The sequence below is a fragment of the Protopterus annectens genome, chromosome 1.part0 (genome assembly GCF_019279795.1).
Source record: "Protopterus annectens isolate FY-2018-M chromosome 1.part0, PAN1.0, whole genome shotgun sequence".
NCBI classification, from domain to species: Eukaryota; Metazoa; Chordata; order Ceratodontiformes; family Protopteridae; genus Protopterus; species Protopterus annectens.
The window spans coordinates 1,553,928,200-1,553,945,556 of NC_056725.1; the positions used below are offsets into that span (position 1 = coordinate 1,553,928,200).

The 17,357-nt window shown below is 44.4% G+C and overlaps 1 protein-coding gene across 1 annotated transcript in view; it reads left to right on the forward strand.

Moving 5' to 3' along the window:
* The window catches only part of MAP3K4 (mitogen-activated protein kinase kinase kinase 4), a gene marked incomplete in the record, with an annotated part of 2,414,579 nt that overhangs the window by 1,595,398 nt on the left and 801,824 nt on the right, over positions 1-17,357 (forward strand). Inside the window, 1 exon segment of the mRNA XM_044068025.1 lies at positions 9,313-9,462. Coding sequence (XP_043923960.1) covers positions 9,313-9,462 — 150 coding nt within the window.

Sequence of the window (17,357 nt, forward strand, 5' to 3'; positions counted from 1 at the left end):
GACAGCCTTCAAGGACTACATTCTTCCAGGACAACTAATGGTAAAGACGGACACCACCACAGTTATGTGCACCTACAAGCTTAATTCCTGCCAGGAAATTGAATACACTGGCAGACGGACTAAGCAGAAACCTCATGGACCCACACGAGTGGAAACTGCAACCAAGGATTTTCAACATGTTGACAAGCGAATGGGGGAGCCCAGACATAGATCTATTTGCCTCCCCCTAGAACTACCAGTTGGACAAGTTTTGCACAAGGACTCCCCACAAACAAGCCTGGAAAGTGGATGCACTGTGCTTCAGCTGGAAAAACCTATCAGTCTACGCCTTCCCCCCGCTGCCTCTGCTCTCCAAAGTTCTACTAAAAGTCAAACAGGACAAACCAAGAAGAATCTTGATTGCTTTAGACTGGCCGCGCCAACACTGGTACCCCCTCCTTTGCAGTGTGTCACCGTTATCTCCATGGCACCTGCCTCAGTCACCTTCCCTGCTGTCTCAGCAGGAGAACCAAATTCTGCACCCTCAACTTCCAACATTGAACCTTGCAGCCTGGCTAATCACTTAAATTTACCCTTATCCCTCCGCAAACCTGCGATGGATGTCATCTTGGAGGCAAGGAGACCTAGTACTAGAAAATCTTATGCTGACAAATGGAAAAGATTCTGTGCCTGGAACCAATCTCAAGGGATGAGCACAGCAGCGCCCAGTTTACCTCAGATTTTGCAATATTTAATTGAGATGCTTCACAAGGGCCTGTCTTTTTCCTCCATTAAAATCCACACCTCAGCTATTTCAGCTCATTATAACACAGAACCTCCTCTCTTCTCTCATCCTCTGCTCAAGCAGTATCTCAGAGGGGGAAAAACTTGAGATCACCCAGGAGAGCTCCAATTCCTGGGATCTTAACTTTGTTTTGGAGAAACTCACTCTACCTCCTTTCGAGCCAGCTGCTACTGCAGACTTAAAATTTCTTTCTTGGAAAACGACCTTCCTTTTAGCAATCACTTCAGCTAGAAGGATATCTGACTTGCAGGCCCTTATGGCAGTGGAGCCTTTCATCATCTTTCATGCAGACAGGGTATCGCTCAGGACCAATCCATTCTTCATGCCCAAGGTGGTATCCAGTGGGCTCTTAATCAGTCCATTCATTTGCCAACCTTCTTTCCCAATCCACAGAACAAAGGGGAACGGATTCTGCATTCCTTGGATGTGCACAGACAACTTAGATTCTACTTGGACCGGACTAAGCCTCGAAGAAAATCTGAACAACTGATGGTAGCATTTGCTGCAGGGACAGAGGGGAAGGCTATTTCAAAGCAAATAATTTCTAAATGGATAAGCCATTGCATTCATTTCTGCTATAAGCACCATGGAAAACCTTCCCCCAGGGGATCAGATCTCACTCCACCAGGGCTGCATCTACTTCTGCAGCCTTTCTCAGAAGTGTTCCTACCAGGGATATCCTAGAAGCTGCTACCTGGAGCTCTGGACATACTTTTACCAAGCATTATCATTTACCAATTTTCTCAAAATCCAGAGCTGACTTTGCCACTGTTGCCTTGCAGGGTCTTATAGCTGGCCCTAATGCTGTATAAACTCCTCCTCCCAACCATAGCTTTGGGAATCTACTCAAATGTAATGACTGCAACAGTGAAACACGAAGAACATAGTACGGTTGTGTACACTTACCATAAATGTAGATGTTCGAGTGTATTCACTGTTGCAGTCCTGGTTACCCTCCCTCCAGCCCCCTAACTTTTTCTGGCTATACCTCTACCTTCCTTTACTATGCTTAAAACCCTTTTTGGTGTATTTGCTTTTTGTTGGAGGTATACCTTTGTGTTTTTATGTTTATTTGCACCCCATTAGGGGGGCACCTGACATCTGGGGCAAGAAAAACTGATGTAATGGCATCAGCTGCATGTTTTATACCCCTGACAACCTGACGTCATGGAAGAAGGGACAGCAACCAACGCAGGACCCAAGACTTTGTTAATCAGGCCAACTGAGGGCAATTTGCCAGCAGATTACCCAAATGTAATGACTGCAGCAGTGAATACACTTGAACATCTACATTTATGGTAAGTGTACTCAACTGTACTTTCTCTGCACTGCCCTTTGGCTTATCTACTGTGTCCAGGGTATTCACAAAGTGCATAGCTCCAGTCATTGCATTTTTCAGGCAAAGAAATATTCAAATATACCCATACCTGGACGATTGTCTAATTTAGGCAGAAAGTCAGGACATACTTTTGAATCATCTGGCATTTGTACAAAAGGTGCTAACTTCTCTGGGGTACACCATAAATGAAAAGAAATCACATCTTGTACCCTGCCAACAAATTGTATTCCTGGGAACAAGCTTGAACACAACTTCCCAGATGGCTTTCCTCACGCCAGTGAAACAAGTTAATTTGACAGCTTACTTCAAACTAATGGCCACAAAGGGCCCTGCTGTCTGCAAGACAAATACTGCAAGCCTTGGGGTTCATGGCCTCTTACATTCTCCTAATTCCATATGCAAGACTGCATATGAGGAAACTACAGTGGTATCTAAAAAGCCTATGGTGTCAACATTCTCAGGATCTAGAAGCAATGATTCCTATCATACCTTGCCTACAGTTAGAGTTCCTTTGGTGGGCAGTGGCCTGCCACCAAAAGAAGGGACTGCCATTCACTCTACCCCCTGCCGCACAAACCCTAACAACAGAAGCATCAGACTATGCATGGAGGGGCTCACTTGACAGGGAAGTGCATTCAGGGCAAATGGAACCCAAGTCAAATGCACCTTCATATCAATGAAAAAGAAATGTTAGCTGTACAGAATGCTCTGAAGACCTTCAAGGACTACATTCTTCCAGGACAATTAATGGTAAAGACAGACAAACACCACTGTTATTTGGTACATAAACAAGAGGGGAACCCACTTGTACCCTCTCTGCAGACTAGCCATGGCTCTGTGGAACACAGCCTTGAACTACCAAGTGCACCTACAGGTTCAATTCCTGCCAGGAAAGCTAAATACACTGGCAGACGAACTAAGCAGAAATCTCATGTATCCACACGAGTGAAAACTGGAACCAAAGACATTCAACATGTTGATAAACAAATGGGGGAGCCCAGAGATAGACCTGTTTGCCTCCTCCCAGAACTACCAATTGGACAAATTCTGCACAAGGACTCCCCACAAACTAGTTTGGAAAGTGGATGCCCTGTCCTTCACTTGGAAAAATCTATCAGTTTAATGCCTTTCCTCCTCTACCTCTCCTCTCCAAGGTACTACTAAAGATCAAACAGAACAAACCAAGGACGATACTGATTGCACAAGACTGGCCACGTCAACACTGGTGTACCCCTCTTGCGCAGTGTGTCACTGCTGGCACCATTGCACCTGCCTCAGACCCCTACCCTGGTGTCCCAGTAAGGGGGGGGCAGATTCTGCACCCTCAGCTTCAAACCCTGAATCTGGCAGCCTGGCTAATTACCTAATCTCTCAGTTACCATCCCTCAGTAAGCAAGTATTGGATGTCATTCTGGAGGCAAGGAGGCCGAGTACTAGAAAATCTTATGCTGAAAAATGGAAAAGATTCTGTTCCTGGAACGACACTCAGGGGATGGTTACAGGAGCGCCCAACTTACCTCAGATCCTTCAATTCTTAACTGAGATGCTTCACAAGGGTTTTCCTTTTCCTCAATCAAAATTCATGCCTTAGCCATTTCAGCTCATTACAACACAGAACCCACCCCTCTTCTCCCATTTACTGCTCAAGCAGTTCCTCAGAGGGGCCAAAAACTTAAAACCACCCAGGAGAGCCCCAACTCCAGCCTGGGACCTTAACTTTGTATTGGAAAAACTCACTCTACCTCCTTTTGAGCCAGCTGCAAATGCAGAGTTGAAATTCCTTTCTTGGAAAACAGCCTTCCTTTTAGCCATCACTTCAGCAAGAAGGGTGTCTGAATTACAGGCTGTTATGGCAGTGGAGCCTTTCATCATCTTTCATGTAGACAGGGTGTCCCTCAGGACTAATCCCTCCTTCATGCCCAAGGTAGTATCCAGTGTGGCTCTTAATCAGTCCATTCATTTCTCAACCTTCTTTTCTAATCCACAGAACAAAGGAGAACGTATACTGCACTCCTTAGATGTGCACAGTCAACTTAGATTTTACTTGGACAGGACTAAATCTCTCAGGAAATCTGAACAGCTGCTGGTGGCATTTGTTGCAGGGGCAGAGGGGAAGGCCATTTCAAAGCAAACCATTTCCAAATGGGATAGGCATTGCATTAATTTCTGCTTTAAGCACCATGGAAAACCTATCCCACAGGGGATAAGACCACATTCAACCAAGGCTGCATCTACCTCTACAGCCTTTCTCAGAGGTATCCCTACCAGGGACATCCTAGAAGCTGCTACCTGGAGTTTTGTACATACTTTCACCAAGCGTTACCATTTGCCAATTTTCTCTAAATCCAGAGCTGGCTTTGCCACTGCGGTCTTGCAGGACCTTATAGCTGGTCCGAATGCTATCTAAATTCCTCCTCCCATTCTTAGGTTTGGGAATCTACCCAAATGTGATGACTGCAACAGTGAAACACGAAGAACATAGTACAGCTGTGTACACTTACCATAAATATAGATGTTCGAGTGTATTCACCGTTGCAGTCCTGGTTACCCTCCCTGACTTCTTTTGGCTATACCTGTCTTCCCTTTTACTATGTTTAAAGCTTTTTGGTGTATTTGCTTTTTTGTTGGAGGTTTAACCTTGTATATATATTTAATTGCTTCCCATTATGGGGGCACTTGACATCTGGGGCAAGAAAGACTGATGTAATGGCGTCGGCTGCATGCTTTATACCCCTGACTACCTGACGTCATGGAAGATGAGACAGCAACCGATGCAGGACCCAAGACTTTGATAATCAGGCCGACTGAGGGCTACTGCAAGCAGATAACCCAAATGTGATGACTGGAACAGTGAATACACTCGAACATCTACATTTACGGTAAGTGTACACAACTGTACTTTGTGTTTCTGCCTCTGAGGTCTCTTCTGTTTGGGCAGATTTTTATTGAGATTCTCCACGAAAGTAGGTGTGCTCTTTTGTGTTACTATGTGAGGATTGTGGTGGTGTGTGTTCTGCAGGGCTGTGTGTTGAATGTGGTGTGGTGCAGGTGTTATCCTTCTCCTCTTGGCTGGCTAATCCAGTCTTGGCTGGAGAGTGCTTGACTTCCAGTTTGGCTATATATGTGCATCTCTCACAAGTCATAGTGTTGGGAGGTAAAAGGGGAAGGTTCTGGAGAACTTCTCCCCGGGCTCCCGAACAAAACAGGATCCTGTGGAACCCTGGGGACTTTTTCCAACAAAAAAAAAAAAATAAATAAAATAAAAAAATAAAAAAAATAAAAGGTTGTCTGTGTACATGAGGCAGTTGCTACACTGCCTCTAGATGCCCAAGTTCACCAGGTTGACAGGAGAAAGCTCAGGGAACTGACCTTTAGACATTCCTGGGTATTAGCTCACTATATTAAGTACTGAAGCCTTTTACAGGAAAAATGTCACTTAACGTGTCGGAGTCTGTACAGAGCAGTGCCAAACACTGGAGGGGAAACCAATACGTAGACCCTGAAAATTTAAGGATGAAGTATTTAGGCAGATTTTCTGAAGTTAGGAAGAAGTCAAGCAGTACTTACTGAAAATAAAGAATTAGGCTGTGAAGAATGATGAAAAGAGGGGAGTCACATGAATGGCTACTGCGTACTACTGATGCTGGTCTCAGCACAGCTTCACTCTGTTAGGATACAATACTCCTTTGGTTCTTCTCTCACTAGAAGCAAAATGTTAGCACCAGTCCCAAGAAGTAAAGCAGGCCACAGCCTTGTTTGGTGATCCATAGTCTTGTCCCAGATGATGCAAGGGTTTGCAGGCGTGTAGCCTTTTTCTGGTAGATGGTTCGAATAACAACCAGACTAATCAGGTATGTTAAGCACAGACACTCACTCTCCAACCAGAAACAGTCAGGAATCAATGCACTCTGCTCCTACTCTCACCAGGATCAGAATATAAGCACAGATTCCAAGCTGTCACCTATAAAGCAGTAATTAAGCTTTCTGGTGATCAGCAATCTCCAGGAAGTAATGTAACTGCACTCCTCTCACTAGGAGAAAACAGAAGCACTAATCCCAAAATGACTACTGAAAGGTAGAATGTGGGCTCTCCAGCAACTGGTGGTCTTGCAGTGGATGCTTAAAGGCAAGATAAAAAAAATGGTTTATCCTAAACACTGCAGTGTGCACTAGAGAAGTTAGATGTGAAAGTAGGTAACTTAAGTTTTACTTGTCTAAAAGGTTAAGTTTTAGTGGAGAGTCACTATTTGTAAAACAGCAAGATAGATTGAAAGGGGGTGGTCACATTTTTATTCTGGTACTATGGAGTACAGTAGGATGGTCAGTATAAATTTAAATAGCTGAAGGGGAGTGATTTCACAAAATGATAATTTTTGTGCTTACTCGCACCAACCAGTAAAAGCAGAAAAGAAAATAGATATATGGTCAAATTAACATAAGAGGCAGGCAACTAGAAAGAGAGTGGTATTTAAGCACACAGCAGTAACCGGGTGGGAAGAATTTCTATCTCACTCACAAAAGACAGAGCTGTGGTGTCTTTTCAAGTTTTAATATGTAGTTAAAAAACAGAATACAAGTAAAACACGGTAAAGAAAACAACACAGTGTAAAGAAAAATCACAGTATACAAAATAGCAAAAGGTAATAAAGTAATACAGAATACAACAAATAAAAAGCAAACTAACCTTTCCCTCACAGCAAACTGTAGCAGAGTCTGGTTGAGCTTTTCCAGGCTGTTTTACATAATCTGTGCAAACAAGTGGATACAGGACTGATTCTCATTAAGTGAAGTGATGCTTTGTTTGTCTGGCCATAAACAGGGCCATCACTGCTTCAGCAGTTCACATCTCTGGAGAGGTTAAAGAGTTGGTGGATTCACTGAGGTGCTCCTCCACTCCTGTTCTGGAGCTATAAGGTGCTGTAACTTTGTAATCTCATCCTTTCTGGACCTTACAGAATAGGGGAACTGTGGAGACACTTATTCACGACTTAGGACACGTGCATCCTGCTGTTCTGTTCAGTGCAGAAGGGAAAGTTGGAGGTGAAAGTGAATACATTTTGTAGCCGGTGGCACAGGAGATTCCAGTATCTCTTTCCTTCATTCTTTGTGATTCCACTTCTCATTGCAAGGCTCAGAGGAGAAAGATCAAGGCTGCTCCTTGTGTGCCATTGATTACTAAGTAGAGCCTAGCTTCTTACACCCAGGTCTCTGACAGTGCAGGAGATTCTCACTGCCCTCGCTAGAAATGATCCATACAGTTTTGGGGACAGGTGACTCCATGTCGGGGTTTGTCTCTAGATTTGGAGCTCTCCTTCCCCTTTCTCTGAAGTGATTGAGGAGGTGAGGTTTGCAAACACTTGGGGATGTGTGATTTCTTGGTGGAGAGCAAGGAAACCATTTTTTATGCTTTAGGGTTATGTGGGGCTGCTTGCTGGCGGCATCCCTTTTGGAAGTGAAGGATGACCAGAGTTGGACTGTCCTTTACACAGCTTCCTTCCCTGCTTAGCCAGGCAAGCTTTAGGAAATATGGCCACATTAAAAAAGTGAATTGCTCCTGATGACTGTCTAAATGATCTTTTTTGTTGACCCTCACCCTTGTGACTGAGATAGAAAGGGCCAGTTGGCCAGGAAATTACTGATGATCAGGAGACAACCCGAATAGAGAGAAGAAAAAAATAAAACTGTAGGAGTCATTCTTGCTTTAATGTTATGGTACTTAAGGGTTCACTGTTGTGAATCTCTCCATTTGGGCTATCCTCTGGCTCACTCCACCTTGGTGGCTACTGGTTGGAATTCAGCCTTGCTGTTGACTGAGTTCCTTCATTGGTTAGATGCAACAGATGTGTTTACTATATCTGTTGATCCATTGTAAGACTGTCTTTGACAAGTGCAGAATCTATCCCACTGTGAGTTGGTCGCCCATCCATCCAGCTGTGACTGTTGGAGTGCCCTGTAAGTTATATTACTTGTTAGTACAGCAAATTAGTGTCATTGTTACACCTTGATTTGCAGGAAAATGTTTGTTGGAGGCTGGTGCAAACTGGTGGGCTCTGGAGATGATCTTCTTTGTGTCTGGTGCATGTCACAGCGAATGCCACTGCTGAGAGCAAGTATACCTAAGCATGGTATTTTCCACCAAATTTGCATCTGTCTGATTAGTGGGAGTGATGACTCCCCTACCTCTGAAAAACCATTGATGTAGGTTCTCTCATGAATCCATTGCCAGTGTCAGAATGGATCTGTTTTATAGACACCCGTATATAGGGAACTGTATTTGATCTTTCATATTGTGTTTTGTAATTTTCATGATTAAGTTAAGTTTCCAGCTGTGTTCTTTTTTATCTGTCTGTAAACCATTCTGTTTCATTCATCTTCTTTCTGGGGTTTAGGAGCAGAATTCAGAGAAAGATGAGGGCTGTTTGTAGCCTTGATATACATTTCCAGATGAGGTTTTATTTTATGATTTCATGTCAGCAGAGCAGCTTCTCTTTGCATCCGGTATGAATGGTTCAGTTGTGCCTAACCAAACCCTGTTCAGATGGATTTCACTGCATTGTTTTCTGCTATCAGGTGGCAGAGAGTGCCCCTTTGACTGTGAGATCACTATCCCCTGCTTAATGAGAGCAGCTGCTTTCATCGCCTATTTCAAGTATGTTTTCATAGTGGATATTGCACAGTAGTCACTTTGTCATCATTTCATACTTCCACCATGATTGTATAAGTTGAACTTCCTTTGGTTGCACAATGTTTCAGAACTCTTGCCATCTTGAAGCAATGCTTTTTAGATCTGTCCAGCTGCTGTGTTTTCAAGAGGTTATTTTTATACCATTTTGGATTCTAACTGTCACCATCAGGAGGCCCTTGGGGAAAGACTTTAAGGATCTGTGAGAGGACCCTCGACAATTAACATTTGTTACCCTTCTACAGTCATGAGTATGCTTGGATGGCTTTTCCACCTTTCTTTGCGACTATATGTCCTGAGTAGTCTGGCAAATTTATAATTTCATATTATTCCTTGTCTTTCAGGTGTGCTTATTTTAAAAGTAATGCATGGAAGTTATGACTTCCTTGTAGAAATTGACATGATCATATTATTGTAACTCTCAGCTTCATAGCGAAAAAAAAAAAAAGATCTTTCATTATTGGTGGAGTTCTGGGCTTGCTGATATTCTTTTCCTGCGTTTTCTAGGTCAATAATCTCCTTCTAGTAGTCATGCAGTCCTCCCATTTGGTGACCCAGAGGAAGGCTTTCCAGCAGTGCATCCAGGAGCTAGCTACTTTACAGCATGAGCAGACATCCAGCCAACCAGTTGCAGCTAAAGCACTGGAGCAGTTGAAGGTATGTACAGTATAGTTTTGTTCTGCCATGTGTGTGCCATTTCTTTCTGTTTCCATTAATGGAATCTGAGTGCCTTTGTCAGTAGGATTTTTCAGTTGAATTATACATCCTTAGCTTATCTTTGAGGAATGTTGTCACCAGGTGAGTAGCGGCCGTCCAGTTAGTGTCAACTTACTTATGGCAAGATATGATGAGCTTCCTCACTGTTAGTTTAGAAGCTGTATTCATGCTACGCAAGTATTTACAGTAGTTTTAAACAAGGGTAAAACATGTCATAGTCTGTACATTTTTGAACTTGGAACTTCTCTTGTGATATATTGCTTTCACACTGGGATAGGGGGGGACCTGTGCCCTTTGGGGCCATACCTGTTCCTTGAAGTTAGTTGTCTCCTCAGGTCACTTTGTTTATAGAGAAGTTAAAAGCATTAAATAATCAAGTTAAACTAGCTTATCCAGCACTGTTTTGTGAGAGAGTGAATAAAGATGTTTTCTCTTGGTCAGTGGTGAATGAAATGGATTGTATAAATGATTCTGAGTAAAACGAAAGAAAACTTGGCCATGAGGTGTAATGGGTTGCCATGATGTTTCACATTCCATTAGTACAAAACCTAGAAAAATCATGAGACTGAATGTTGTTGATGTAGCAGAGTTTGAAAGCAATATGGATTGTGCTGGTAAATGTGACGCATTGTTTTATGTATATATGAAACATTTAAGAATGGTCACGATTCGCAAGTCAGATATCCGTAAGACTACTGGGATGCCATGGAACTAACCAGGCAGTAAGTTTATAAGGTTTGTGAGAAGACACTTGAGATGATAAAGTTGGGGAAAACTTGGTAGTGATAAAATGGTATAGAGGACAAGAGAAGAAAGTGGAACTTGTTTTGGTATTTTAGAGTGTTTATGGGGGAAAAAACTTGATGGAATATATGAAAAGCAGGATGGCAGAGTGGACTGGTTTTGTAAAAGACTCATTGGGAATGCAGTTGGTGAAGCATTTGTCATTGTAAGCGCTTTAGGTTAAGTATAGGAAAATAAGGCCAGTATTTATAGCATTTTTGACTTCTGAAAATGAGTAGCCATTGAGAAAAATATTTGTCAGAGACCCATTTTTATGGAAGACTGTTACTGTGCAGTGACCCTAAAGCATTGCCTGTGTTTTTGAATGTAGTATGAGCTTGTAAACAGAGAAGGCTGGAATTCTGGTTGTTAAGCGTTTTGGAATGGAAAAGTGCTGATGTTTGACATCCAGATGAAGGTGTCAAAAAATAGAATAATTTTCTGTGAGAATAACTCCGTTGCAAGTGGAACAAGATACTTTTGAATTTAGAGATGTGAATGTTACAGGAAAAGTAAAATGAATGGAAAGAGAGATTGGATTTAACTGAGAAGGGATTTTATTAAATTTGTGCTAACTCAGGAACAAGATGGATGAATAGGCAATAAAGTCCTTTGCGATGATATAAACTTGGGCATGATGAGGGCAAGCTACTTTAAAACCAAGTTAATGAAAATGCTGTCAAGCAAATACACTCATGAGGGCTAAGAATAACCTGAGCGTGTGATAGACAAGCGCTTTCAGACTGTTTATTTGTAAGTTCAGTATGCATTACAAATGCCATATGCTTATTGTAAATGTTACTGAAGATGGATTGTTGCATGTTTACGTTTAGTTATGTTAATTGTAATTAGTGAAATGTATGTGTTGACCGGATATTTTTTTGGCCTGTTAATTAATGTTTTAGCATAAGTGGAAGGGTAGATAAAGAAGTGTTGAGTTTTGAGCTTGATTATAATGTGGTGAAGTATAACAATTTTAAGAAGCTATGTGTTTCAGATAAATACCTTTGAAAATGGGTATTACCCTTAATTATTGCTTTAACTGTAAGCATTTATGTTGACTTGTGAACCCTTCTTTGGAGATTACAGAGGATGTGCGTAAATGTTTAGTTTTAGACAAAGATGCCAATGTAATTTGTTTAAACTTGTTAAAAGGAGAACATTATGTGGTACAACTACAGTTTAGTGGGAAGACAGCAGTATATGCTAAATTGATATAGAATTTTCTTGTACGTACGTTCTTAAAGTACTGTAAGTTTCTACTTGTGTTAAATAAAGGTACAGTACTTGCACTTTGTACATGACACCAAGTAATCATATAGTGTATAGGAATAGGTAATTATGTGGGTCCTTGGTGTTTTAAGCAAGCGGTAATGACTGACAAGGTGGGCAGTATTGGGGAAATAGACCACCCCAGGGGTATTCTGAGGCCTGATGCTATTACCCCTAAAAGGTCCATTATTTCCTGATAATGTCCACCTTGGATGTCATTATTTTGCACAGATAATGGACTTGTTTGTTAAATTGTTTTGAATTCATCTTACTATATTTTTATTTATTTTATTTATTTATTTAACTTTTGTTTACCAGGATGGTCTGGCTGGACAGCTAGTGTCTGTTTTCAGCAGAGTCCTGGGGAGAAACCTCCAGAAAACTGTTACATAATATGAGCAATATATGTAATGACAGTCAAGGTACAGATGTAAAAAGGCTAACATGCTAATAATACGGAGATAAGCAAAGCTTTTATAGATGTGTATAATTTTAGTATAGTATAGGTATGCAAACAATATTAAAGTATGTACATAGAGAGATTGTGTAATACAGTATCATGTGTTTGACTAAAGCAAGGGGGTACCCTCTTTCACACGGGTGGGAGTTCAATGAGGTCCTTTGCAGATGCATAAATTTATTTTATGTTATTTTACATTTGTTAAATGGTTGGTGTATAGGTAGGATTTTAATTGGGTTTTGAAGGTGGCTGCACATTTTTGTAGTCTGAGGTCAGGAGGCAGGGTATTTCAAATATTTGCAACTTCATTAGTGAAGAGAGATTCGCCCGAGTTATTTTTACACTGGATATTTTCTTTTAGAGCTTTGTTATCACAACTGCCTATTTGAATTGTAGAAGATAATGAGACTGGGCAGAGCAGAGTTTTTTTCAGGATAGTATAAGATGTGGTGTGCCAGGTTGAGCTGGTGGTATCATAGTAAATTTGGGAATTCTAACCAGTGTAGTTTTAGGGATTGGCAGTGGTGGGAACGTGATCTGTTGTTGGCAGCGAATCTGGTGATTTTGTTATAGCATGTGGAGAGTTTATTCAGGTCAGTTTTATTTAGATTTGTTAATACTGGACATGTATTTAGTATAGTTGCTAGCAGGTGGGTCCTGGCTATGGCGATTCTAGCTTTGGAAGTAAGGTATCGTTTACACTGATAGAAGATCCATATTTTTTTTGGACTTCGGAGATGGTGAGAGATATAAGTTTGTTGTACTTTAGTTGTTCGTCAGTGGTGAATCTTAATAACTTAGCTTCTGTGACTGGGTTGATGATAGTCTTTTTTGCTGACAATATGGAGAAGGGTAGTGTCTTGGGTTTTTGTAGGGTGGAACAGCATAAGCTGTGATCTGAAGTAGTTAACTTCATTTTATCTGCAACCTGTGGGTATTCATATCCATATCAGATCCGAGCCGGTAACTTTTCAAGCATCTGCTCCAAGCTCCACACTCCTCCCCCTTACCCATGCCCATCACCACCTCCTACCTTCCCCCAGATCTCATTTGCCGCTTCGTGCATCGGCATTGTGGTCTCCGTAGCTCTGAGCGTAAGGTTGTAGTAAGTGCATTTTGGTCCTTTTTTATGTGTAGTGTGAATTGTTCTCAGTTAGTTCCCTTTCCTCCCCCAAATGCTTGTTCGTCAGCAAAGTAAAAAAAAAAAAAAAATTAGTTTGGTGAAGTAGTTTAGTGTGGACCCTCCCTCTCCCTTAGGTGTGCGTGGTCTTAGTGTGTGGAGTTTGGTAGGTGTGGCTGTGTGTGTAGAATGGCTCATCAACCTAAACCTACATTTAAGAAATGTACAGTGTGTGGCCATAAGGTTTCACTGGCAGATGGTCACACTCTGTGTGTTGTTTGCCTGGGCGTTCCACATTTGTCAGTCCAGTGTAGTGTGTGTGCCGGTTTCAACCCTAGGGCTTTGAAGGAGAGGAAGGCCAAACAAGTGGCTATAGGCCTGCTTCCATGCTGGACTCCTCAACCTTGGCCTCAGATTCCGCAACTACTGCCCAAACCCCCTCAGGCTGGGACTCACCCTCCCGCTAGACCTGTTGAAGGGGAGGCCCGAGGAAAAGATAAGAAAAAGGATAGAGACAGAGAAAAGGGGGATAGGCCCTGTAAACGGTCTCCAGATCGGGAGTCCTTCCCTAGCCTGTCTTCCAAGGTGTCAAGACCTGTCTCTCCTCGGCTCCACTCCCCTAGATTCTCCCAGGAGCCGATTGAGCCTATGGATCTGAGGCCTTCATCCATATTGTCAGCCACTTCCTCGCACTCGACTCGGAGTCTCTCTGAATTAGATATGGACAGGATGATGAGCTTCATTCGGAACCAAATCCAGATGGGAGTCTTGCCAGGCCCCTCTCCCTCTGGAGGGGGGACCTCCATGCCCTTCTTTCATCCGATTTCTCCTTCCCTGATCCGGCCTGCGGTTTCGGGGTTTATGGATCCGAGGATCTTCGGAGCTGGGGGTTTGGGGCCACCGGTTCCTCCAACCTCGACTCTGGCCATTACCTTGAGTTCCTCAGATCCGACCAGCTCTCGGGGCTGAGGACAGGGAGTCGGACCCGAGGAGATGGAGGTGTCTTCAGCTCTGCCTTTGTCGGATCTATGCCGTTCCTTCGGAGCTCTGGTTACCCTAGCCTTGGCCCTGATCCTCATGGCAGACCCAGGAAGAGCTTCCTCCTTGTTGGGTGCTAAGGAGGTGCGCTCTCCATTGCCGTTCGACGTGGTAGGGTTTTCTCCCAAGGATTGAGACCCTTGCCTATTTCCTTGGATTCTGCCCAGACTTCCTCAGATTCGGTTACGACTCCCTTCAGCTTGTCCCAGGGACAGCCCTTGCTAGAGGAGCCCCAAGCGGTTCCCCTGGAGGAACCCCCCGCGTCGCACGAGCCCTCTTCAGAGAGTCCCACTGAAGAGGGTCCCTTGTAAGCACACGTGTAAAAGGAGGCACCTGGACTCCCCCGAGTCCTTGACAGAAGACACTGATTTAGATGAAGGTGAAGGTTCCCCCAGGTCACCTCCCGAGGATGTCTCCTTTAGAGACATCATGGAGATCCTCCACTAGAGGGGAGGTTGGTCAGCCCCAAAACCTTCTACGGATGAATCGGTGTTCCTTGAGGCTTTTGGCATGGGCCCATCTACGTCCTGGGTGTCCCCGCCAGCAGGTCCCTTGGTGGATCTTATCACCACGCAGGCATGGAAGGAGCCTGACACCATAGAGCCGATACCTAAACACCTGGACAAGATCCTCTCTCCACCCTCTGACAGATAGGCCTGGTAAAAAGGATCTCCTGTGGATGTTATGGTGGTTGCAGCAGCCACCAAGAGGGGAACTGGCTCAGGAAAGTTCCTCAGTCCACCCTCCAGACAAGGAGTCCAGGGGGGTAGATCGATTTGGGAAGCAAGTTTATTCTTCAGCGATGTTCTCCATCCGAGTGCTGAACTATTTGGCACACGTTATACAACTGCAGCGAGACCTAGTCACGGAGTTAGCTGAGTCGCCCCCAGAGTCTTTGTCGCCGGAGAGCAAGCATCTGTTCCCTGCGAAAATGTTGGCTCTGAAGTCAGTATCAAATACGTCTGTGCGCCTCCTTTCCCATGCTACGGAAGGAGCAGCTAGGGCGGCTGGGACTGGCTTGGCTATGAGGCAACATGCTTGGCTCAGACTGTGTCAATTTGTGGACCCCTTAAAGGTGTCTTTCACAAATGCTCCCTTCAATGTTTCTTGTCTTTTTGGGAAGATTGTACGTGACACCCTTGTCCAGAGTGAAAAAGATGTGAAGACTTTGTCTGCCTTTGGAATCCGCTTCTCTAGTCCTCAGAGATTCTTTTCTAGGAATCAGAGAAGGCAAAAGAAGATGTGGTTCTGGAAATCACATTTTTCTCGGGACTCTCAGGACAACTCGTCCCCTAGAAGCAGAGGGGGACAGGACAGATGCTGCCCCAGAGGCAGAGAGGGTCCGAGGAACTTTGGGTCTAGGGAGCCCTTCTCGGACAGGCCCACGCAGCAGCCCTGAGGGGTTGCCCGACTGTCCTACTTTGGAGGCAGTTGGGGGAAGATTATCCTTGCACCCAACGGCTTGGGAGTCCATAACTGCAGATCGTTGGGTGCTTCAAATAATATCCAGAGGCTACACCGTTCCATTTTTTTACCCCTCCCGTCCAACCAAAGCGCCTCCCAGGTGTCCCGCCCGCTCAAAGGGAGACAGCAGCGCTAGAGATTTCCAAGCTGCTTCACAAACGAGCCATTGTACCTGTCCCCCCGATCAGTCCAAATCAGGCGTTTACTCCAGGTTTTTTTTAGTGCCAAAAAAGATGGGGGACCTCAGGCCAATTTTGGACTGGTCAACCTTAAACCTGGCTGTCGCCAAACAGAAATTTCGGATGGTCACCCTACAGCCCAGTCTACCGGATCTTCGAGAATGTGACTGGATGTGCTCGATAGACCTCCAGGACGCTTACTACCACATCACGATTCACAGAAGCTCCAGGCGATTCCTTCGCTTCTGGCTGGGAGCCAATCATTTCCAGTTCAGAGCCCTACCCTTCAGTCTCACCACAGCTTCCAGGGTGTTTACCAAGGTAATGGCAGTCGTAGCGGCTCACCTGAGGCTTCAGGGAATTCAGGTATTCCCTTACCTAGATGATTGGCTCCTCACCGCTTCCACCAAGTGTCTTCTTTGCCATGCCAGAGACTCCTTTCTTCATCTTGCAGACTGGCTAGGGATCACTATCACTGTTTCCAAGTCCCTCTTGGACCTGGTGCAAATCTTGGACTTTATCGGGGCATGGCTGGACACCCTTTGACTGAAAGTCTTTCTAACTCCAGACAGGGCCCAGGTATCAGTAGTTCTTGGCCCCAGGTTACCGAAAGCGGGTGACATTCTCAGAGCCCTGGGCTCTATGGCTGCAGCAATCTCTGTCCTCCCCTGTGCGCGTCTTCACATGCGTGTTCTTCAATGGACTCTAGCCATACAGTGATGTTCATCGTGCATACAGCTGCAGTCATAACAGATGGGTTCTCCTGCCGTCAGGCGTGTCCTCGGTCGGCCGAATTCCAAAGTCTAGGTCCGGCGTCGGTTGTCGTCACTTCTTCCCTGACGTCAGTGCGACAGGGGTATAAAAGAACCAGCCGATGCCATTTTCTTCAGTCTTTCTTGCCGCGCGGTGCCCAAAGCAGAAGCAGTTTGTAAGTGCCGGTCGGCCAGCTCCTGAGATTACGAAAATTTGGAAACCGAAGTCTTCTTAAAAGCTAAGTACCCTGTTGGGGAACCTTTTCTTGCCTCCGACCGATGTCAGACAAAGTTAATAATTGTATTTCTTGTGGGAAGCAAATACCGCATAAGGATTTCCATTCCCTCTGTATACCTTGTTTAGGCCCAGACCACGAGGTCTCAGCCTGTCGCTTTTGTGCTACATTCAACAAACGTATTAAGCCGGGCGGAGTTCGCCAGCATTATTTTGGAAAAGCATTTAACTGTACTATGTCGTCGGATACTCCGACTCCGGTTTTGTCTAAAATACGCAAAGACAAGGACCGACACGCGAGGTCCGCAGCCTCTACCGACACCACGCCAAAGCCGACTACACGTGGTCCGGTTCTCAGTGAGGCGCCTAAGCAGCCCCCGCCTACCGATGACCTGTCTTTGACGGTGTCTCCTGTGCCTGAGGTCGCAGGCTCCTCGGCCCACACTCTGACTACAGATACTGAAGCCACTCTTGGCGTTGAAACTCAGAATGTGGACAGGTCCACCTCCACTCAAGGTGTCTTCAGACCTTG